At 39.8% G+C, this 25,027-nt stretch overlaps 1 protein-coding gene and 1 pseudogene across 4 annotated transcripts in view; one reads left to right on the forward strand and one right to left on the reverse strand.

Moving 5' to 3' along the window:
- The window catches only part of UBE3D (ubiquitin protein ligase E3D), a 154,217-nt gene that overhangs the window by 5,346 nt on the left and 123,844 nt on the right, over positions 1–25,027 (forward strand). For all 4 annotated transcript variants that reach the window (XM_088023923.1, XM_088023922.1, XM_088023924.1 and 1 more), the window contains exons 2-4: positions 5,482–5,681; positions 8,880–8,970; positions 19,725–19,956. In XM_088023923.1, the coding sequence (XP_087880049.1) occupies positions 5,482–5,681; positions 8,880–8,970; positions 19,725–19,956 (523 nt within the window). The remainder of the gene's footprint in view (positions 1–5,481; positions 5,682–8,879; positions 8,971–19,724; positions 19,957–25,027) is intronic.
- Positions 4,039–4,586, reverse strand: LOC114212997 (elongin-B pseudogene; annotated as a pseudogene).

Consider the following 25,027-nt stretch of genomic DNA (forward strand, 5'->3'; position numbering starts at 1 on the left):
TTTTAATATGTTCCTATTATTCTTTTTTTAATATGTTCTTTTTTAATATGTTCCTATTACTTTTTGATTTTTTTTCTTTGTTTGCACAGTGACATATTCCAGGCTTATCTCATTCTTTTCCTTTCCCATCCCTGGATGTAGTTATTTTTTCAAGGAACATTATTTTGTGTATGTTCATTTTTTTTAATTTTATTTTTTTAAAGATTTTATTTATTTGACACAGAGAGAGGCAGCGAGAGAGGGAACACAAGCAGGGGGAGTGGGAGAGGGAGAAGCAGGCTTTCCGCCGAGCAGGGAGCCCGATGTGGGGCTCGATCCCAGGACCCCGGGATCATGACCTGAGCCGAAGGCAGACGCTTAACGACTGAGCCACCCAGGCGCCCCTGTTCATTTGTTTTAAAGTGGAAAATCACTAGGGCACCTGGGTGGCACAGTTGGTTAAGCGTTGGACTCTTGATTTTGGATCAGGTCACTATATAGGGGATCGAGCCTTGCATTGGGCTCCCTGCTCAGCATGGAGTCTACTTAAGATTCTTTCTGCCCCTTCCCCCAGCTTGCGCACACATGCGTGTGTGCTCTCTCTCTTTCTCTCTCTTTCAAATATACTTTAAAAAAAAATGTAAAGTGGAAAATGACCCTTAGAAACCAAAATCTGAGCACAAAGTATCCTCATTACTATTGATGTGTCATTTTTTCCAGGCCCTAGTGCACAAAACTGTAGTGTGTATGTGACCTGTACATGTTTATGTACGAATGTATGCATGTGTATTTGTGTTTGTGTATCATACATCCTTCTACACACATATATATCTGTATTACTGTATCTCTGTATGCATTGAAGACCATGACTCCACACAGGTATTTTCAGTTCTAGTCTACCGCCGTAGGATCCATTCTGATTTTTTCCCTTGTCCTCTTTGTAACTCTTTTCTCCCACAGTGAGAATCCTGGCTTTCATTATTCTCATGACATACATTTATTTGGTCAATTCCCCTCTATGTAAATAATCTCATGCTGGCATCCTTTGCTGCTTCCCTCCCCCTCCCCACTCAGTGTTGACACCTTCCTCATCTGCCTGGGCTCTGTTATGGAATGAATTTTTGTGTTTTGTGTTGAAACCCTAACCCTCAATATGATGGTATTAGGAAATGGGGACTTTGGGAGATAATTGGGTTTAGATGAGGTCATGAGGGTGGAGCCACCATGATGAGATTATTGCCCTTATAAGACGAAATACCAAAGCTGCTTCTCTTTGCAATATGAGGGTACAATGAGGACGTGGCTATCTGCAGGCCTGGTAGAGGGCTCTCAACAAGCGCCAAATTCCCTGGCATCTTGATCTTGTATTTCTCAGCCATCAGAACTATAGGAAATTGTGTTGTTTAAGCCCCCCAGTCTATGCTATAACAATATAGCAGCCTGAGCAGTCTGAGGCAGGCTCTGGAACCCTATGCTGAGTTGCCACACCCCGCCCCCCCCCCCTTAGATTTCTCCTCATCCCTCTTGAGATCTGACATCGCTTTGGGGTGGCTGTCCTGGTGGATGCCCTCCTTCCTCATTCTGCTGGGTGTCTCACCTCTACCCCAGGCCACTGTGGTTCTCCCACACTTGCATCCATGCCTCCTACCTTACTCAGCCCTCTAATTGGCTGAATTTTTCGAGAAGGGGAAGAAGAGTGGTAAGCCAGAGATAGGGTGGGGCAGAGGCTTAGAAACGCAGTAATACCCCTTGAAGCACTTCTAGTGCCAACGGCACAGTCCAGTTTTTGAAAATAAGTGAAGTAGCAAAATGGACAAATTGTGTATCTGTAGAGCAATGTTCAGCAAACTATGGCCCATGGGTCAAATCTAACCTGTGGCGTGTTTTGGTACAGTTTATGAGTTAAGAATGGATTTTACATAATTTAAGCATTGTTAAAAATAAAATACACAGTATAATATGCAACAGACCATATATGGCCTGCAAAACCTGAAATACATGCCATTTGGTCCTTCCGACCTCTTCTTTTTTTTTTTCTTTCTTTAAATTTTTTATTGTTATGTTAATCACCATACATTACATCATTAGTTTTTGATGTAGGGTTCCATGATTCATTGTGTATAACACCCAGGGCTCCATGCAGAACATGCCCTCTTTTTTTAAAAAAAACTTTTTATTTTAATCACCATACATTACATCATTAGTTTTTGATGTAGTGTTCCATGATTCATTGTTTGCATATAACACCCAGTGCTCCATGCAGTACGTGCCCTCCTTAATACCCATCACTGGGCTAACTCATCCCCCCCACCCCCTCCCCTCTAGAACCCTCAGTTTGTTTTTCAGAGTCCATCATCTCTCATGGTTCGTCTCCCCCTCCGATTTCTCCCCCTTCATTCTTCCCCTCCTGCTATCATCTTCTTTTCTTTCTTAACATATATTGCATTTGTTTCAGAGGTACAGATCTGTGATTCAACAGTCTTGCACAATTCACAGCGCTCACCATAGCACATACCCTCCCCAATGTCTATCACCCACTTCTGACCTCTTCTTTAGAGGATTATTATTATTTTTTTTAAAGATTTTATTTATTTATTTGACAGAGACACAGCGAGAGAGGGAACACAAGCAGGGGGAGTGGGAGAGGAGAAGCAGGCTTCCTGCAGAGCAGGGAGCCTGATTGGGGGCTTGATCCCAGGACCCTGGGACCATGACCTGAGCCGAAGGCAGACGCTTAACGACTGAACCACCCAGGCGCCCTGAGGATTATTATTTCTTAAACATCATTTCTTAAAACTAGACTTTTGACTCTGGAGCACTTGGGTAGCTCAGTCCGTTAAGTGTCTAGCTCTTGATCTCAGCTCCTGTCATGATCTCAGGGTCATGAGATCAAGCCCCACATCTGGCACTGCACTGAGCATGGAGCCTGCTTAAGATTCTGTTTCTCTCCCTCTCTCTCTGCCCCTCCCCCCTGCCCATGCTCTCTCATGTTCTCTCTCTCTAAAAAAAAAAAAATAACTTTTGACTCAAGAGTTTGAGGATCTATTCCTTGGGAAAGACTCAGGTTCTTGCCAGTTAAGTTCAGGTCCATATGCTTTGAAAAGGAACTAGCCAGAAAATAATCTTAAGATTTTCTAAGGCAAGTTAAGAGGCCTAATCAAGATTCACCCCTGAACACATGGTATGATCTCTGTACTTAGATAATCCTCAGGTAGATGGCCTGCCTTCTGTACTTAGGTGATTCCAAGTTGCTGGCCTATCCCTGCTGTCTGCACTTAAAGGGGAGTCAGAGTGCGCAGCTCCTCTGTTTCGATGCTAAGCGTGTTTTAGCTTCATAGGATCGTTTCTCTACGTCTTCATCCCCTGCTGTACTTCTGGTGTCTGGTGGACAGGGAATGGACTGTGTTTTACTCTTGATTGCTTATACCAAGAGATTTGTGTTTGTAGTGAATTAGACTAGCCAGTTCTTTCATATCTGGTATTCATACATCACTAGACTGTTTTATTTTTTTTTAATCTTTTAAAGATTTTATTTATTTATTTGAGAGAGAGAATGAGAGAGAGCACGAGAGGGGAGAGGGTCAGAGGGAGAAGCAGACTCCCCGCTGAGCAGGGAGCCTGATGCGGGACTCGATCCCGAGACTCTAGGATCATGACCTGAGCTGAAGGCAGTCGCTTAACCAACTGAGCCACCCAGGCGCCCTTATTTTTTTTTTAATTTTTAAAATTGGCAAGAAGTTTTTTCCTCCTCTTCTTTTTGTTTTGTGTAATCCTGGTCTCCTTATCAAAATCCTGTATATCAAACGACAATACTTATTGTAAATAAAATACAGCATCATTGTAATGCTATCTCAGAAGCAAGAATATTTCCCTGGCTCATCCATTTACTGTTCAAATAGCAGTGCTTGACCTGTGATAGTCACTGCAGCCCTCCATGTGTTTCCATAGTATTCTCTATTTATCATGAACAAGTACAATGTAGTTTTTGGTTTTTTGTGTTTTTTTGACAGTCATATCTCTTAGAGGGGATAGGGCACTGGGGGTGGGCCCGGGACACCCCTACTGCGCAGCATGTTCATTGGCGCTGCTTCCTGAGTCCTGTGGCTTCATCACAGTAGGCAGCTCAGGAAGGCTGGAGAAGGGCTCCATGCACAGGGCCTTGAACCATTCATGTGAATGGGGAGAGCTGCTCAGGAGGCCAGGCCCACAGTAGCTGGGGCCTGCGGCCACACTGTCCAACTGATGAAGCCACACTCTCCCACTGTCTTGCCATCATCCAGAAGCTGGTCATCCTTGTACAGCTGCTGCTCATCGGGCAGCTGCTTGAGGATGCCCTGGAGGATGCGCTTCAGCCTGAACATGGTGCTCCACTCCTTGGTGTCTGTGAAGATGGTGGTCCTGTGGTTCTGGATTATGAGGAACCTGTCCTGGGGGTGGGCATCCCTCCCAGTGTGGCCTGCTGCTCCCAGCCCCTGCCCGGCCAGTACAATGTTGTTTTAATGCTCCCTTGATCATTCCTGTTTACTTGCCTGTGCCCTACTTGGGGTGGGGGGTGAGGGGCCGAGAAGGTATCTTGTTTATGGTTGTAGTCCCAGTACCTGACACATTACAGAACTCAGAAAAGCTATATTGAATGAATGAGAGAGAGAGTGAATGAATGTACAAACCATGCTAGGGTCAAGGGATGCAAAGATGAATAAGCCCCTGTCTTATGCTGCCTTGAATCCTCTTTCCAAAATATTTTAAAGAACAAGCGCATGATGTATGACAGGCCAGCATTAGATTGTGCTGATTCAAAGAACCTGAAGTTGGGGAGATGTGTGGGAGGAAATAGGGGGCTTTAGGAAATGGAAGGTGGGCTGTGTGAGCAGAATGGCTCTGGGAGCAACTCCAGGAAGGTCCAGGTTGGAGTAGCTGCAGGAAGCATTAGGATAGAGAATTGGGGCTCAGGATCATTATTAGCAATGGGGAAAAGTACACATTTAAAAATGCATCATTGGGGGCGCCTGGGTGGCTCAGTCGTTAAGCGTCTGCCTTCAGCTCAGGTCATGATCCCAGGGTCCTGGGATCGAGCTCCTCATCGGGCTCCATGCTCGGCAGGGAGTCTGCTTCCCCCTCTCCCACTCCCCCTACTTGTGTTCCATCTCTCACTGTCTCTCTCTCTCTCTCAGTCAAATAAATAAATAAATGTCTAAAAAAATTTAAAAAGTAAAAAGATAAAATAAAAATGCATCATTGCCATAAAAAAAGCCAAGAATAAAAAATATGTTCCAAAACTTTCATGTTACGATGACAGTGAAAAGTATTCTCTGACCTGATCTAAATCTTACATAGAATGATTTCCTTTTTGATCTATTCACTGCTATTTTTTGGGGGGGACAGTGACTTTAGACCATTTATTGAAGAGGAACAGAGAGATCCTTGGCCATTTTTGCCTGTTTGATCATGTGGTTTTCATCAATGAGAGGTAATTTTTTTGTGTGTTTTGTTTTTAATCACCAGGGAGCCTAAAGAAGGAGGTATGCCCATGGATATTTCTCTAGCGCCCTCCTCACTCCAGGTGAAGACCCCGGAAGGCTGCACAGAGCTCCGGTTTCCAGCAGAGGTCAGGCTCGTGCCTTCCTCCTGCCGCGGGCTGCAGTACGTCCCGGGAGATGGACTGCACCTGCGGCTGCAGGTGCGGGCAGAACCCGACAACACCAGTGAGTGATCTCAGTGCTCCTGCTCCTGCATTTAGTTTTTCTTTGTAGATCAAAGGTGATTTTTCCTTTGAAAAGTTGACCTTTTCCCAGGTGAAAAAGACTGTTCAGCAGCAACATGGAAAGAGCTGGTCAGAAGGTTCTTTGTCAGCTCTGCCACTTAGTTGTGCAGTTGAGCATGCCACTTAACCTTTCTGGAGCTTTGTTCCGAAGGCTGGGGGGCGGGGTTGGGGGGGTGAAGCAGTTAGTGTTTTTTTTTTTTTCCTCCTAGTAGATTTTATTCTTTAGAGCAGTTTTAGGTTCACAGCAAAATTAGCAGAAGGCACAGAGATTTCCCATATAACCCCTGCTCTGTTTCTTTAACTGTAAAATTGCCCAGCTCACAGGGTTGATAGGAAGATGAAATCAGATGACAGTTGTGCAAGATCTGGTGGATTTTAAAGCGTTACATAGAAATTCATCCATTCAACAAACACCGCCCTACACTGTGTGTTAGGCTTTGATCTAGGTGCTAGGGATACAGAAGTGAATAGGCTAGGAAGGCCTCTGCCTTTTGGGGGGTTATGTTCTTGTGGGTGGGAACAGATAATGAACAAATAAGTTGCTTGGATACAGAGAAAAGTGCTGTGGTCAAAGAGGAGCAGAGTAATGGGATAAGGAGTGACTAGTGTGAAAGGTGCTCAGGGAAGGCTTCCCTCTGAGGAGGGGTAATATGTGCCCAGAGAACCGAATGATGGAAGTGATCCAATCCCTGTAGAGACATTTCCAAATAGAACAGTATATATACAGATCCTGAAATTGAGTTTGATGCATAATTTGATTTTGATTATTGCTATGCCTGTTACATTTCTAGTATTTTGTTATTGCCACATTGATTCAGTAAGATGGTAGAAATGTTTCTCAGAATAACTTATTGAATAAAATTATTGGCTCATTGCATCTCTTCACATGTAAGTAATGTGCTTCACAGGATGAAAAATGATGTGAAAGGGGAACAGGCTGTAACAGACCTGTGAGATGCTCATTATCAGGAGAGGATTATGATTTTTTCAACTGCACCCCGAGACTTTGTGGCTGCCGCATCTATACTAAGCCTTTCATTTGAGCTGCGTGGAGCCTCCAGGTGGGGTCAGCAGGGTGGTTTTAAAGAGCCATGTAGGAGATGTGGAGCATTCCCCTGAGTTCTTGCTGCTTTATTCATTGTCGAGTAATTTTTGCTCAAGTCCTAAATTAGTGAATAACTAGTCTTGAGTTGGGCAGAGTTGGATTTAGGAACAAGGCGTAAGGAACCGAAATGTCATGGAGCTGAAGTGACGTATCCACATGCTAAGAATGACTACTGTAATAACCATGGAAAGAAGAATGGGGTCACCAAGATGGGAAATAGACTGACAATGGAAACTGGGCAAAGGCGGGCACGAAAGCCACACTGAGGTATTTTCAGATCTGCCAGTTTTCTGGATTTGGGTTTTAGGTCCCATACTGAGGAGGTGGTATGGAGGCCTTCTAGAGACACAGTTGGTTTGTCACCTGCCCGTCTTCTGTAACGGTTAATAAATAGCAAAACTTGAACTAGTAAAGAAAATTTAAATCAGCAAGCATGATTGTTTCATTGTAACTGTAGGACACAATAAGTTGACTGCTGAAATGTTGGTTTGCATATTGCTTGCATTCCATTGGTCTGCTGTGGCTTTACATTTTTTAAAACATTTTACTCAAATATCTGAAAAGGAAGGCTTTCAAAGCCCTGTTCTGCAGTGCATGAAAGGGTATGCAAAATAGATCTCAGTATTTAATAACTTTAGTGCTTTCCACGTAATAGGTGGTGAGTAAATATTTGCTGAATGAATAAATACCGGATTGATGCATACTGATGCTGACTTGAATCAAAATGTAGTGTAGGAAGCAACTTGACATTTTTAGCATTCAGTTGTATTTTGAGGTTTTTTTAAGAAGTTGACTTTTCAACTATAAATGTTCTTTTAAGGACTACAGTAAGCTTATTGTTGTGCTGTTCTGAATGTAACATAGGTCAGATCATGACCCTCGACATGGACATGGCTACAGTAAAGTCTGAGACAGCGCCAGCATTAGACTCATCCGCAGGGGGCAGTACTCTCCCATGATGCCACCTTGTCAGGAATTCTGACTTGAACTTGATCATGCTGGGTGACCAGCAGGGGGGAGTGTTTCTCTGAAAGTTTGTTTATTGGTTTGGAAAAGAATGTTTGGATGACTTAACCCAGGTCTACTTATTATCTGCTCAAAATTAAGGAATACTGTTTATTTCACCTTAGTGCTACAGGGATTGGCAGATACCCCTAGAAATTAAAAGGTTGAATTTTTAATTGCCAAGGCTTAAACTTTCTACCATCAGTCTTTAAAATCTTAACATATGTACAAAGTAACATAAACCAAGTTCAAATTGCTTGATTCTAATGAGTATGACCTCATTTCTTTAAGGTTTTTTTTTTTTTTTTTTTACAGACATATCTTTGTGTGTGGGTTTTTTGTTTTGGGGGAGTTTTTTTTGAAATGAAAGTTTCCTTCATGAATAAAATAATGGAAACTAAGGGAATGCTGTGCTTCATATAGTGTGGGAAATAACATTTTTCCACAGCTTTAATCAGAAATTGAGTTTTGTTCTTAGAAGATTGAATTCTTCTTAGGAGCCATTCCATTCCCAGGAATCTGTCCAATAAAGACCAGTTTCAAGATGATTCTTGTTTTATGTACTGGTAATAGGCCAGAGTGGACATAGACTTTATTTAAATTAAACTTAAATTTGAGGGATAGAAGCAGCAGTCACACTGATGAAAACTGGACGGAGAACATAGCCGCCGAGGAAGGCTGAGGATGGTGAGGCCCCCTGTAGTGAGCTTGATGTGAAAGCAATCGCCCTCTTTCTTCTTCCTTAATGTTGGTATTTATGGAATGAGTGAAATAACTCAGTGGTATGTTGCAGGGATAATCTAGGGCCATACCTAGCTCTGAAACACTTAGCACAATCTGTTGTTTTTGAGAACACGTCACAATATTTGCTTCTCTTTGAGTCATCAGATAATGCTAATTAAATGTGTACTTCTGGGTGGATCGTAAACAGTGTTTATTGATAGTAATTTATTGTGGCTGTTAAACTCTTTATGTTAATATATTTGTCCCACACTTCTGAGATTTGCTCTTTCATCGATTTCTCTTTAGAGCTGATTTCAATGTTTAATCAAAGCTCACAAGCCCAAGGATGTTGCACATTTTATTGCCAGTCCTGCGGTGAAGTCGTAATAAGGGACAGGTAAGGAATGTATTTTACACTGATTAATTCTGTGCCTGGCAATGGTTTTCTTCTTTTCTATCAGAATTTTTGAAGTAATTACCAGGGGAGCCGTATATGGCCTTAAAATGAGAGCCAGCTTAATGTCACTTTGAGCAAAATCAACCCTAAAACCCTCCAGCAATCATAGAGCAGTTAGGCCTTCTAAAGGTGACAAGGGGGAACATAGCATGCTGGCTTTGAGGGAGGAAGGCTTATCTTGATGGAAGCCTGTGTTGATCACCGAAGCATGTCTCTTCTGAAAAGAGGGGCTTTGGTGCATGTTTTATCCATCGTGTTGGTGAATGAGGTTTCTTCCACAATAAGTGAATTTTCTAAATCCCAGAGGCTCTTGCAACACAACTTTTTATTTGAACTATTTCTATTAGTCCCTTTCTAAAATCCATTTCCTATTTCCCTGCTTATTAAAACAGAGCATACAGAGCACAAATTAACCTTTTCTTGATGATTAGGTTAATCTTATTACCTGTTCTTGCAGTGTGCTGTGATTACTCTTTTGAGATAGGAAAGGGCCCTTTGCTATAGTCTTTGTATTCCCAAGGTGTCTCTTTTTATTATTTTTTCCATCTTCTCCTTTCCTTCTGTCATCCTACTTGTTTCCTGGGCACAAAGCCTTTCCCCTGAATATTCAGTTTCTAATCACTCATAGGTTGGAAAGACAGATCAAAACCTTATTGTTGTTAACAATCCTTACAGAAAGAAGTTAGATTTCTTCATTAGATATATTTCCACTGAGCCGGGTGCCTGAGACTTATCTGGGGATGGATCCTTCTCCATATCTGAAACCTGCTCCTCTTACAGTGTTCCTTGTCTCAATGAATGCCAGACCTCTACCTGCAGAGAGCTTCCTCTCTCCCCCTGGGGTGTGCCCCAGACCCCCTCTCTCCCTCTGGTTAGCTCCTACCTGAATTCATCTGACAGAGTATCTATTGCCAGGAGCCTTCCCTGAGCCCTGGGTTGGTTTATGTGCTCCTCCAAGGTTTATTTGCCTGTCTTCCCAATTGAGCTATAGGTTCTGGGGTTGGAATAGTCTTACTGACCTATATCCCTTATCCCCACTCATATTTAGAGTGCAGTGTAGGGTAGCGGCTAGTGGTATAGACTCAGAAGCGAGACTGTCTGGTTTGCATCCACTATTTACTAGCTGTGACTCTGGGCAAGTTACTTAATTAACCACTTCATGCCTCAATTTCCCTATTACAAAAGTTATAGATGACGATAGGAGCTACCTTGGGTTGTTTAAGGGTTTATTGCAGTGCCTGGCACATGGTAGGCATTCAGTATATGATGGCTACCACTATAATTATTATTTTTATCACCCCTAGCATCATCACCATCAGCCCCAGCATCAGGCCACAGTGCCTGATGAATAGTGTACTCCCAATAAATTCTTCCTGGGTTGAATAAACAGTAGGGTGCTTATTTTGGCCTTCCACCAGCCTCTCTTGCTTACTTTCTGATTCCTGGCAGTGCCCCAGGTAGATGAGATCATGGAAAGTTACCCTAGTATAAGTGGGGGGATTGTGAATGGAGCACCTCCGAATGATTATCTTGGGTAAGAGATGAGATGACTAAATCCGCAGAAGAAAGGAGAATGTCCTTGCTCACATTACCTACGGGCTGAAGTTGCTGCAGAGTATGCAGTCCGTGACAGACCTACTGTAGCCTGAAATGTCCAGAGGATTCCAATTTGCATTGTAGTTAAACCCGGAAACTTCTCCTTCTCTCAGTCTATTTCAGGCTTTGGTTGAATTCTCACATGAAGTTTCTGAAACATGCACGCCTATACAACAATGGCATGACTTACAAGTCACAGGAAGAGCAAGTTAAATGCAGCGTAGCCCTGTTTCCTGGTACTGCTCCCTGTAAAGGATATGCTCATCCATTATTGGCTCATATTTGTGTTTCATTGGGAAAGGATGATGATATTAAAAATGGTTACCTGTAGCGATTTTTCCTATGCAGGAACTATATCTTCTGTTTTGTGTCCATTCTTTTTCTGATCGTGGAATTGAGAACTAGAAGAATTGTGAACCTGGAAGGACAGTTTCAGTCTCCCTAACCGTGACCCTCTGGAGGCTGTGTGCTGTTAAAGCAGAAGTGGGAGAATGGGACCTTGGGTTGTAACTCCAGCTTCACCACTTAGTAGCTGGGGAACCTTGTGCATGTCAGCTCAGCTGCTTTTTAAGTAGACATAAGGAGTCTTCTCAGACATGTCAAGAGGCAGGATCTTGGTGATGGAGAAGACTTCAGAGCTTATTTAGGCCTAACTCCCACTCTAAACAGGCACCCTTTATTGGATTTCTTCCTCTTTGTAAAAACTCAAACCTGACCTATCACTTCCCTGCTTGAAATTCTATAATGCTTCCTGTTTGTGTTTCTTCTTAAGTAGACATAATAAGGCCTATTTTCCAAACTTGTCAGAAGAGTTAAGGGCTGTCATATATATAATAGCAAAACTTGACAAGCTCTTTTTAATTGGTTTTATAGACTCCTTCCACCCCCTTTTCCATATTGGTCTTTATTAACAAACTAGCAAATGACCTTGTGTAGTGTGTCAGGTCTTTTTGATTCAGGACTCTATTTTTGAGGTGTGCCAGGGAAATGACCCTCCTTTCTCCCTTTTTCTTTCTGAGAAGATAAACATGGACTTGACTTAGGCCTTGCCTCGCTTAAACAAGGTTTACCTGGAAGCCTTTTCCTGTCACACCTGTGTGGCTGGCAAGTGTATGCCTCTTGAACAATGCAGAGAAATCCTTAGTGGGAGAGTCAAGGCTTTGCTTACATTTCACACTTAGGCAGCATGCCCCATGCCTGTTTGTTGGAAAAACAAGCATCCTCCAGTATCAGCACAAGGATTTCATGTTGACTTTTTATATTAAACCCAATGGTCTTCTCATTTCTCCCTCAGTTATCTGTGGGTAGTAAGGACATCTTTTGTGCTTGTTAAATAGAAAACAAAACCAAAAGAGACTTGTGTGTTCTATAATCAAAACCAACTAATTGTAAGCATCTTTTCCAGGAGGGTGTCTTGGGATAGGTTGATTTATCTGTACTGGGAACTCTTCTAATAAGAGGAGGGAGCAGAGTTAAGATCTGCTTACTGGCTAGCCTTATTATATGGGAATAAGTAAGTCGCTTTAATTTTCTAGGCCTCAGTTTCCTTATCCGTAAAATGAGGAGTTGGATTGGATACAACTATAGGAGTCCTACCACCAGAAAATTCTGATTAGTGAACCTCATAAAGTTGTACCTTGGGTTCTGTGACTCATGGTCATTTGGGTAGTGCAAGACTAATCCTTGTTCCTTTTTTTCTTTATTGAAAAAATTTCTCATAAAGCAAATTATAGAAATGAGGTGCAGAGGACTGTTTAATCTATTAAGACTCATTAATGGCTTTTAATACCTATTAGAATCAAGGTGCATGAAATCTGCTAATTATTAAGCAGTCTTTTTTTCTTAATTTAGGAACATGTGATCTCAGCCATTTGTTTTGGTTATTTGAAAATAAATAATGCTTCATTTCCTTGCCATAAAATTCTCCAGTTTACATTTTTACCAGTTCATAGTATTTGTATAAAAATTGTCTGACCAGGGGCACCTGGATGGCTCAGTCAGTTAAGCATCTGACTCTTGATTTTGGCTCAGGTCATGATCTCAGGGTTGTGAGATTGAGCCCCACGTTGGGCTCCACACTCAGCATGGAGCCTGCTTGAGATTCTCTATCTCCCTTTCCCTCTGCCCCTTCCCCTGCTCTCCCTCTCTAAAAAAAAAAAAAAAAAAAAAAAAAAAAAATGAACATGTACAGTTTTTGATTAAGCTATTGATTATGCTCTTGTTGAGACTAACAGGCCTTAATATCAAGTAACAATAATGACAAAATTTACTTTTTTGAAAATAGTCTCAGAAACAGCTGAATGGTTGTGTTTAGAATTTGTTTGTATCTCCTAGAAATAAATTCATGCCAGACTTGAGTTATATCAGTTGGCCAAACAGACTTTCAGACATAAAAGCTTTTGATTTTCTGTCCATTTGCGAGGTCTCCTAAGGTCTCTGGACAGGCCTTCCTCATTCTACCTGCACCGCAGAGCTGGGTGTCAGCCCAGCAGTTAGGGAGGCTTGGAAACTCTAGAAGAAAACAAGTAGAATGGACTTTATGGAAACATAAGAGATATCAGACTATCCAACCAGTTGGTCCACTTGACAGACCAGCTATAATTATAGTCTGAAAATAACTACTCCTATGAATGCAGTCACTTGTCTATGAAAGAGAATAAAGAGGCGGAAAAAGAGTACAGGCACAAATTGGATTGTTGGTAATATTGTACAAACTTTTGGGAAAAAAAGGATGATACTTTTATGGTCTAATTGTACTATGTACAAAATGGTAATAAAATGCAAAGCTTGGTTCATAGGATTTGTCGTCTACCAGTTGGATATTACCAGTTGAATTTATCTAAATTTCGGCAGCCATATTTTGAGCTTTAGATGTTTGATGTTGTTCTTAAGGTTCTTAACGTCCACTTGGTTATAATCCAATCTGTAAAAGCTCGATGTTGTTACCATTGTTATTGTCACTGAATAATGGCTCATTTTAAAGTTAGGGGCATTTCATTTTCTTGTCTACATGTTTAAGTTTTGAATAAGCATCATCAATCAATAGCATTGATTAACATTGTGTATTTTATTTGTTCCTAAAGCTTGTGGTTAAGATACATTAAAAATAACTAGCAAAGTTTAATTTATTATAAATTAACATTTATTATAATTTATTATAAATTTACATGTATTGTTTCTGTTATTTTAAGCTGAGAGATAATTCAAGAAATCATTTCACTCTTTTTCTGAGCTTTGGCAGGTTTTTCCCCAAAAACTGCCTTGAAAAAAATGGTATCTATTTTATTTTGAAAGTTCTCTTGGGAAGTAGATCATATCAAAGTTTCAGGGTTTTTGACAGATATACTTTGAGTAGAGCTGTGATTATAATACATCCTTTCTTCTGACAGTTTTTATGTTTTTCAAAATATCAGAAAAATTCTTTCTGTTGTAAAAACATTTTTATCTTTGCGGTGACTTATGAATTAGGCACTTTGTTGCTCCTGATGTCTTAAGTAGATAGTTATGGGATATAATACAGCTTTTATTCACTGTGATATGGGGTCAAGTTCAGTTTGAAATACCACATTTTGTGCTAATATGCATCAAGTCTCCCAGATTTCTGTCAGTCTCGGTGCAGTTTTATTTCTGTGATCTTGCGTGAGATTTTGGCATGGGTGTCTTTTGCACTGTCTTGAGGCTTTGTTCATTGGCACTACATGCAAAATGTCAAGAGTTAGAGAATCTTAGTGATGGAGAAGATTTAGGAGCCTATTTAGGCCTGCCTCCCACTCTAAATAGGTACTGTTGCTTCTTTGTAAAAATTCAAATCTGACCTATTGCTTCCCTGCTTAAAATTCTGTAATGCTTTCCACCTATCTATAGAAACCAGTCCCTACTCCTTAGGTTGGCATGTTAACACCCCACACAGTTTGCCACCATCCCACCTTCCCAGTCTCCTTTTCTGATGTTCTGCATTGTCGGAAGGGAACGTATTCCAACGGAAAGAATTCAGTTTTGGAGCCCAGAAGACCTGGGTTAAGATCCTGCCTTTATTCATCACTTCTGGTTCTGTGAACTTACACCGATTATTTAACATTTCTGAGCCTATCTTCCTCCTCTGTAGCAGGGGAATAGAAATTCTTACCTCGTAAAGTTGTAGTAAGCATTAAACGGAATAAGGTGTGTGTGTAGTGCCCACCAGAGGTCTTGTGAAATTCAGTTAAATAGGCAGACTCACAGGGCATCTGGGTCGCTCAGTCGGTTAAACATCTGCCTTCAGTTCAGGTCATGATCCTGGGGTCCTGGGATTGAGCCCCATGTCAGGCTCAGCAGGGGGTCTGCTTCTCCCTCTCCCCCGCCCCTCCCCCTGCTCGTGCTCTCTCTCTCTCTCTGTCTCAAATAAATAAATAAAATCTGCAGGCTCACAACACTACCACAGACCACATTTCTTGCCAGCTTGCCAGCAGGGCAGCATCAAGAGTTCCTCTCAGCAGGGGTCCTGCTGAAGCAAGTGACAGCTCACATACCTGTTGGGGGACTCTTATCTTCCCATGTGACACAGTTCCAGGTACAAAGCTCAAGATCCATAATCAAGCAGGTGCGGGAGCTACCCTGCGAAGAAGCCTCGTGACCTAAGCAGCCCGTATCTCTTGTAACAATTCTTTGGCATAGTTTCTAGGGTACCTTGAAAAGGACCGCATTCAGGCAAGTCCCAAGCATGGCACCCTCATCAGATATTTGCAGCTCACTCATACTTCCTTTCAGTCCAGATGCAATTTACCAGTCAGGGTTCATTTTTACCATAAGCGATGTTGCCTAGCAATATAATTCTTGCCTACCATCTACCTGGTTTCCAGGGCAACAGAGCTCCATGGTTAAACCAAAGGTGAGATTCTCAAGCAGCAAGGGGAAAGGTTTGTTAACCCTTTTATTCCAGTATGCGACAGACCTAACCAGGGGCCTCTCGTGTTATAGTTATCAAAATGTGCTTATTCATTCCTTTAACAAGTATTTAAGAACTTATACTGAGTCAGGCACTGTGCCAGACACTAGGAATATGGTGCTCATCTTTATATTGTTAACTCCGCCCATGACACCCTTAATTCCTTTTATTGTCAAAAGAACTATTTTTCCTTCAAAGGTCAACTCAGGTATTACTGCTTCTCTGAAATCCATGTCCACTCTACTCCCCTAGCACTTTGTATTTACTGCCCTGAATTTGTGGGTTGGTTTTGTGAAATCATGAATCCTCTGAAGTAATATGCAGATTTGTGTGCATGTGGGAATGTATATTTGAAGAAAGGATGAAAACTTTTGTTAAATTTTCAGGGGGGTCTAACCAGTCCCCTATGAATTTAGAACCATTACTTTGTCATGAACATTTATTATATTTATTTTATAAGGTTTTATTATTTGCTCATAGGTCTATATCTCCTACTAGAACCCTGAGTACCTTGAGAGGGGGAACTGTGTGTATTAATATTTTGTGTCAACAGAGTGCCTGCTTCATAGAAGACTTTTAGAAAATGGGTATTGAAAGAATCACTTAATATCCTAAACAGGCTCAGCAGCTTGAGTGATGCTATTAGTGAACATTTCCTAATTTGAAAGGGAAAGTTCTTCCTTATCTTAAACTAAAATCAGCCTTTCTTCTTCCTAACTTTGTCCTCTGGACTTATAAATTAAATGTCTACTCTCTTCCATATTGTAATTGCCTTTTTAAAAAAAAAGATGGACACATTTTAGTATATTTTACTTTTATATTGATGTAAGAACAGTAAGAAAGAGATCTAGAAGAATGACCATTAAACGGTAATAAAGGGAATCACATTATATTTACAAATGCCCCTCCCCTATCCCTGATCAAATAGCTGACCAGTCCATGAGTGCACTTGCTGGCAGGGCTCCAGGTGGAATGTTTGAGGGTTCCCTGGGTTTGTTGTTGCTGGTGGATCCAGAATTACTGGACAGAGGCCTGTGGCGGATCTTGGCTTTGGGCTGATGCTTGAGAAGCTGGGTGAGGTGGTAATGGAGGTGCTGCTCAAAGACCTGCTTCCACGGTTCCCTTCCAGAGACTCCAGTGGGAGAAAGTGGTGTGTTCACCTGTCATTTCCTTACTGGTAGTTCTTTTTTCTTTAAGTTTTTATTTAAATTTCAGTTAGCTAGCATACAGTATAATATTACTTTCAAATGTTCCATGTAGTGATTCCGCACTTCCCTGCAACACGCGGTGTTCATCACAACGATCCCCGTCACCTACTTAACCCATCCCCTGCTCCCCTCCCCTCTGGTAACCATCGGTTTGTTCTTTGTAGTTAAGAGTATTTTTAGGAGACTTACAGTTGAGGAGATCAAAGAAAAAGGGCTAACATGGGGGAAATCATTAAAAAATAATACATTTGCATTCAAATATTTTAACTTAAAACATGCAAATGTAGATTAATTTACTAATATTTTATTACGGAACCAATATCTTTTTGTTGAACATGACTCCACTGTTGAGTAGCTTTTTTTTATTATCAGGTATTTCATCCAAAATTCACCATCTACAATTTCTAGTTTGTGTTTTCTTAAATGGAATGAGAAGTTACTCATTCTTAAAGCAGGGGAATTGTAGACTTCTAGATTTTTACTCTTCCTCCCTTTTTCCAATGTTCTGTAATTGTATCTCCCATGTCTTACCAGTTAATTTTTTTTTTTTTTTTTTACAACTGGCTTTCATTTAGTCTGAAATCTTTAGTTTCAGGAGAATAGCAATTCATATTTCCTTTGTTTACACACTATTAAATTATGTAACTAAAATAAGGTATAAGAGACATAAACAGGTCTAATCAAATACAGTTGACTCTTAGCACATGTTTCTGTGCATAGGAACGGAGGTGTGCAAGTATTCAGGCTGCTTTAAGCATTCACACTGCTGCTCATGGGCATTAGGAAGACCATGAACATGTTTTTATTCTGTTTTTCTCAGGATTAATTATTTTGAAGTTTCTCATCATCCTGCCCATATTTCTTCTTCTCTTACACTATGGATCTCCCTACTTAAGAGTAGAATAGAGGTAAATCATGTTTAGCCTTTCTTCTGATAAAGTCTGAGGTATCTCTTGTCCAGAAAAAAAATGAAACCATTGGAAAAAAAAAACAACTGGTAGCAAATATAAGGGCCTACTTAATTATAAGGCTCTTTTAAGCATAAAAAATAATAGTAGAGTGGAGCTCAATTTCTTTCCCCTTGAGTGTGATCTGGGCTTAGTGATTCACTTCCAAGGAATAGAGTATGCAAAGGAAGGAATAGTAGCTTTATTAGTGGAGAAACTTGGTAGATACCGCCCTGGCCAAATGTGCAAGTTTAACAGCACCAGTGATAAGTCATATTGATTGAGAGAGTGTACCGTCTGATAAGATGTGCTGAGAAGGTCACTTCACTTCTGTGGTATTCTTTTCCAAACCCATAACCCCAGTCTAATCTTGAGAAAACATCAGGCAAACTTAAATCGAGGGATATTCTGTGAAACACCAGACCACTGCTCTTCAAAAATTTCAAGGTCCTAAAAAATAAGGACAGACTAAAAAAATGTAGCCGACTAAAGGAGACTAGGGAAACAAGATGACTAACGGCAGTGTGTTATCTTGAATTGGTTCCTAGATGAAAGGAAAAAAAGGACATTAATGGAAAAACTAGGGAAATCCAGATAAAGTTTGTAGTTTTGACAAATCTTCCATGGTTATAAAAGATGTTAACCTTAGAGAAAGCTGGGTGGAGTGTATATGAGGATTGTCTGTACTATTTTTTAACCTTTCTGTAAATTTAAAATTACTCCCAAATAAAAAGTTTATTGCAAAATAATTAATGGGAGAAATCACAGAAGAAAGGGTTAGGTAATTTGAAATTTAAGACAAACCAAATTAAAGGGGCAATAACACTGAAAAGGTATTTGTCACAGATGATGAATAAAGGGCTAAGATTCTTAAGATAGAATATACTTTTAAAAATTAGTAAGAACATTCTAATACTTCATTGGAAAATAGTCACTGATCACAGCTCACAGAAGAAACACGCTGGTCAATAAATATGAAAGCCAGTTCAGTCTCACTAGTAATTAAAGAGTTGCCAATTAAAACCGTATGTATGGAGAATATTTTCACCCCTTACATGGAAAAGTGATAGTATTCAGTTCTGAAGAAGGTAAGTGGAAGAATTAGAGATTCATACAGCCTTTCTGAAAAGCAGTTTGCCAATATGTATGGGATTTTAAAATATGGATATCATTTGTGATTGTGGTCTTACTCTTGCAAGATTTTTTCCCAAGGACATAATCAGCTGTGTATACAAATTTTTTAATAAGAAGGTTCATCACAGGGTTGTTGATACCAAAAAACTCAAAACCTGAATATCCACCAGTGAGGGAATGATCTAAAAGTTAACTGGCAGGCCTTGGGGCGCCTGGGTGGCATGGTCGTTAAGCGTCTGCCTTCAGCTCAGGTCATGATCCCAGGGTCCTGGGATCGAGCCCCGCATCAGGCTCCCTGCTCTGCGGGAAACCTTCTCCCTTTCCCTCTGCCCCTGCTTGTGTTCCCTCTCTCACTGTGTCTCTCTCTGTCAAATAAATAAATAAAATCTTTAAAAATAATAATAATAATAATAAATAAAAGTTCACTGGCAAGCCTCTAGAATAGAGTGGCATCATTAAGAATCATAATAGAACTAAATAAACAGTGAAAGCAAGGTACAGTTTGTGTGTATCTTCTGTTCCCGTACTGTGTACATGGGTATAACTATGTTTCTTAAAAGGATTGCAAGGAAATATCCCGTCATTTTCGAAGTAGTTACTTGTCTTTGGATGGTAAGGAAAGGGTGATTTTTATTTACTTTATACCTTTACATTTTCAAACTGCCTATCACAAATAAGTATATATTACTTTTGTAATCTGGGGGGAAAATTATTGCAGACAATGTAGCTACTGACTTTCTTTCATCTTTCATGCTGATTTAATTAAGAAAATGCTACATTTCCATTTTGTTCTTTAAAAAATTGTTTTTCCTATCATCTGCAAAGAGTGAGAGTTTGACTTCTTAATAAAATAAAATTAAAAATTGTTTTTCCTCTCTCTACTAGGAAGCTCCTCAGGGTACTCCCATTGCCGAGTGAGAATTGGGGAGCTCTAGTTGAAGAATGGTGTTGTCATCCTGACCCCTTTGCTAATAAGCCACTTCATCCACAAGAGCATGACTGTTTTATTGGAGATTCTTTCTTCTTGGTGAATTTAAGAAGTGATTTATGGCAGCCAAGACCTGAACTAGCCCCAGTGGAGACACAATGTCCTTCTTCTGAGAGCCATTTTAAACTGGTAAAATATCTTTTCAAAATAAATGCTAATTTGGAAGTTGGCTTAGAAACTGGTTTCTTCTATCTTTTCTTAATTAAAGCATGCTACACAGACTGTTCCAAGGACCAAAGTCCATGATTTTCAACTGCCTCTATTCACCACCTCTGCTCTGCTCTATTGATAGAGGAAGAGATCATATGGCTTTAGACCAGAACAGCTTAAGGGGCTGGAGAAAGAAGAGAAAGAGGACTTTTTCATGCATAGAATTGGGAATGTTGCCATTTTACAAACCAAAATGCCCTACTTTCTTGTTTTTAGGACAACATATCATAATCTATATAATCTGATTTAAATTAAAAGTGTTCTTTTATTCCAAGATATATACTATACAGTTAGGCCTAGGTATTTCCCCGTGTCTGCCCATTGTTAAGACTTCTGCTGATGTCATAAAAGCAGATGCCATCAAGGAAACAGAGAAAACGGAGGAGTCAAAATGTGGAAATGAAGCTTATGCTGTGATTCCAAGTTGGTGGTGGACAATGTGAGGACAGGTGCCTCTTGCTATAGAAGTTGATTTAGGGAGAAAGAAGTTTTTTCCTTTCACTGCAGAGGACAAGTGCTTTACCTCACTCTAAAAGAAAATCAATGGCATTGACTTGGCCCTTGTGAGAAATCATTCTCCTGATGGCAGGTCAATACAGATGTGATTTAAAAAGTAAAGAAAATCATTGCCAGAGAATCTTCATTTTTAACATCTGATTATCGGTAGGAATAAAAGCATTGTATATTAAATTTCATTTAAAACTTATTTAATTTTTGTAACAAAAACTGAACCACCTCAGGAAATGTGCAATAGTTGGGCAGCTCTCAGGTTTATGTAAGTTAGTTTATAGAACTGTTTTATATTTTGAGGGTAGATTAAGGAAGTTGATCAAAGATTGAAGTTATCAGAATTATTTAAGTGCCTTATCTCTCACCATAAACACCCATCCCTTTACCTAAATATGGTTCGTTTAAAATTATTGTACCTTATCCTTGTGTAGTTTTCCAAAAATAAATGGTAAGAAGTTAATAAAAATCTGTTATGTTTAAAATGGTTATGTTAAAATCATATTTTAATCTAAATTTGTAGACTAATACTGTACTGTTCTATGTATTTTAACTTTCATTCTTGTGATTAAGCTATAAATTTTTAAAATATTTGCAAGGTGTGAATAGAAGAGGAGAGGAGAAAGATTAAATAAGAGAAACCATGAGTTTCCCTTTTTAGATAAATTCTGCACTCTATATGGAAATACATTCTTCATATTTATGTCTTTATCAGTTATATGATGCCATTTACAAGAATTTCTCTCAATTGTGAACAGCCATCCTATGCATTAAAGGAAGACCCTTTATATTCAGACATTATGGTGTTTAGTATCAAGGAGACTGTGGAAAACTCCTGTCATGACAGCTGCTTTGACAAGATTGTTTCCAAGTTAGCCTAGATGGAAGTTCTCTTTAATTGCTTATTGCAGCCATTGAAAGAGTATGCCTGTGTCCAAAATAGTAACATATATTTGGAGGGACTGCTTAAACAGTGCTCTCAAGGCTCCTGTGGGAACAAGGCTGCCCTGTGCTATTGAAAACCTATTTCTCATATCAACAAGTCTAGCCATCTAGCAGGGTTTTGAAATGTCACATGGTGACACAGCATCCTAATGCTATCTCTTGGGAAACATTTTTTTGGCGAGACAGTATCAAGGGTCCTTAGAAATTGAAACAACGCAAAGGGAAATAAAAACAAGGACAGGAGGCTAATCCACATCTCTGAGCAGTGGTGCCTTCTCTCAGATATATTGATTTAATTAGTCCACAACAAGGTCTTTCTTTGATGTCGGGTTCCCACACTGTTAGGCTGCTTCATCGCACAGCTTGCTTTATTATTTCCTTTAAGCATCGGTCAAGAGAAATGCATTACAAAACAGAGTTTCTCTTTAAACAAAATTTCAAATGCTATAAGATTTTAATTAAAAAGGCCTGATTTTAAGGATAGCATAAACAAACAAAATCCAACACTTATTTCTTTCCCTCAAAACCCCTTTTGAGTGTACAGTATGTTATTTGTGCCTGTTAATGTGGCAGTATATAGGGGCACCTGGGTGGCTCAGTCGTTAAGCGTCTGCCTTCGGCTCAGGTCATGATTCCTGGGATCGAGCCCCACACCGCACCAGGCTCCCTGTTCAGCGGGAAGCCTGCTTCTCCCTCTCCCGCTCCCCCTGCTTGTGTTCCCTCTCTTGCTGTGTCTCTCTCTGTCAAATAAATAAATAAAATCTTTAAAAAAAAAATGTGGCAGTATATACCTTTTGTTTTCAAAAGATACCTCCTGAAGATTTCCTTATTTCTTGCATTTATTGTTTCATGCTATTTTTTTGCGTCTACCAGCATCTTAAAATAGGATGATAAAGATGGCACCTCACCCTTTTATAAGATTCATAATAGTATTCTAGACTTAGAAAGTATGGTCACACCGTAACTTCACTCTATCTTTTAAGGAACAAACGAAATTGAACTTTGATTATATCACAGTGTGACTAACAGCTTTACTTTTTTTTTCTTTCCTGGGGTACTTGGCAATAATTTATTGATTTTTAGTCATTTGTTTTGTTAAATCCATAAGGCTGGGTTTTTTTTTTTTTAATTTTCTTAGATTAATGGGTTGAACTTTGTAAACATTCACAAATGTAAAAGGGAAAGAATTGTGAACTTCAGTGTACCAATCATCTTGATTCATAAAGTAGGCTTCATCTGTCCCTTTAATTCCCTCCCCAGCCGGAGTGCTTTAAAGCAAATCCCAGACTTTATGTCATTTTATCCCATATGGATTTTTCTTTTTTAAATAGCCACAGTGTCATTTCACATTTGACAAAATGAACAATTACTACTTATGATAAAATACAGGCCATATACAGGTTTTACCAATTATATTAAAGGTCCCTTCTACCATCCATTTGTTTGAATCAAAATACACATATTTGGTTGTTTGAGATAATTTGCTTTTTATTGATCACATTTTAAAATCCTGATTACCAGTGTCTTGAAAAGGTAGACTCCTTTTTTTTTAAACCAACAAATACCACTTTTCCTGCTTCATTGAAAGATAAAGCAAAATGTGCTGTAAGAGCAAGTATAAATGAAATACGTAACAGAGCACCTGATGAAAAATTCTCTGCTTTGAATAGAAAAATTTCTTCTTCTCAAGCATTGCTACTCCAATACCTGGTATTAGTTTTTAGTAAAGCCTTTAGTTTTTGGTAAGATTTAATGAAGATGGTTTAATTTAATTTGTACAAAATAGATCCTTTAAAAAGTGTCTTTACTACCAGTTTGGAGCTATACAGATAGATTTTATTGTAAGAAAGCGTGAAAATGCCCAAATTTACAGTTGAGCATACCTGCTTTCTGAGCTGTCTTCTTCCTATATCCTTGCCTACACCTGAACAGATTATCACCTGCCTTTGTTTCTATGTCTGTGGCTTTGACTTTTTTGACCTCTAATTAAAGTAAGAAATACATATATTTTTAAAGATTTTATTTATTTGAGAGAGAGAGAGCACAAGCAGAGGGGCAGAGGGAGAGGGAGAAGCAGACTCCCCCGTGAGCAGGGAGCCCAACACGGGGCTCCATCCTAGGATCCTGAGATCATGACTTTAGCCAAAGGCAGACGCTTAACCTACTGAGCCACCCAGGTGCCCCAGAAATACATTTTTTATATCAAGATCTGATAACACTATGCACACACATGAACACATGTCAAGTAAAAGTTTCTTGAAGTAGTACTTACACTGTGTTTGAAGTACTGTGATATTTCTATTCTATTTCTTTTTTTAATTATTATGTTAATCACCATACATTATTAGTTTTTGATGTAGTGTTCCATGATTCATTGTTTGCGTATAACACCCGGTGCTCCATGCAGAACATGCCTTCCTTAATACCCATCACCAGGCTAACCCATTCCCCTCCCCCTCCCCTCTAGAACCCTCAGTTTGTTTTTCAGAGTCCATAGTCTCTCATGGTTCGTCTCCCCCTCCAATTTCCCCCCCTTCATTCTTCCCCTCCTGCTATCTTCTTTTTTTTTTTGTAACATATAATGTATTATTTGTTTCAGAAGTACAGGTCTGTGATTCAACAGTCTTAACACAATTCACAGCACTCACCATAGCACATACCCTCGCCCGTGTCTATCACCCAGCCACCCCTTCCCTTCCACCCCCCACCACTCCAGCAACCCTCCGTTTGTTTCCTGAGATTAAGATCATCTTTTTATTTTATTTTTATTATTTTTTTATTTTTAGAGAGAGAGAAACAGAGCCAGCATTGAGGGGGGAGGGTGGGGCAGAGGCTGAGGGAGAGAGAAACTCTTAAGCACGCTCCACGCCCAGCGCAGAGCCTGACACGGGGCTTGATCTCATGACCGTGAGATCATGAGCTGAGCCGAAATCCAGAGTTAGATGCTTAACCCATTGAGCCACCCAGGTGCCCCTCTGTTTCATCTTTTTAAAAAATGTAGGCCATAACCAATTGAACTGATTCTATGAGTTAGTTTGGAAAACACTTGACATAGTGCTTAGAAGCACAAATTTTATTTATTTGTTTTTAAAATTTGTTTTAATTTAAATTAAATTAATCAACATATAATGTATTATTAGTTTCGGAGGTACAGTTCAGTGATTCATCAGTCTTATATAATACCCAGTGGTCATTATATCACGTGCCCTCCTTAATGTCCATCACCCAGCTACCCCATCCTTCCACTGCCCTCCCCTCCAGCAGCCCTCAGTTGGTTTCCTATGATTAAGAGTCTCTTATGGTTTTCTTCCCTCTCTGATTTTGTCTTGTTTTATTTTTTCTCTCTTCCCCTATGATCCTCCATTTTGTTTCTTAAATTCCACATATGAATGAGATCATATGATAATTGTCTTTCTCTGATTGACTTATTTCATTTAGCCTAATACCCTCTAGTTCCATCCACGTCATTGCAAATGGCAAGATTTCATTTTTTTTTTGATGCCTGAGTAGTAGTCCATTGTATATATATATATATATA

The sequence above is a fragment of the Eumetopias jubatus genome, unplaced genomic scaffold (genome assembly GCF_037043125.1).
Source record: "Eumetopias jubatus isolate StellerSeaLion01/CBP00866 unplaced genomic scaffold, mEumJub1_p1.0 scaffold_6, whole genome shotgun sequence".
In the NCBI taxonomy this organism is placed as follows: Eukaryota; Metazoa; Chordata; class Mammalia; order Carnivora; family Otariidae; genus Eumetopias; species Eumetopias jubatus.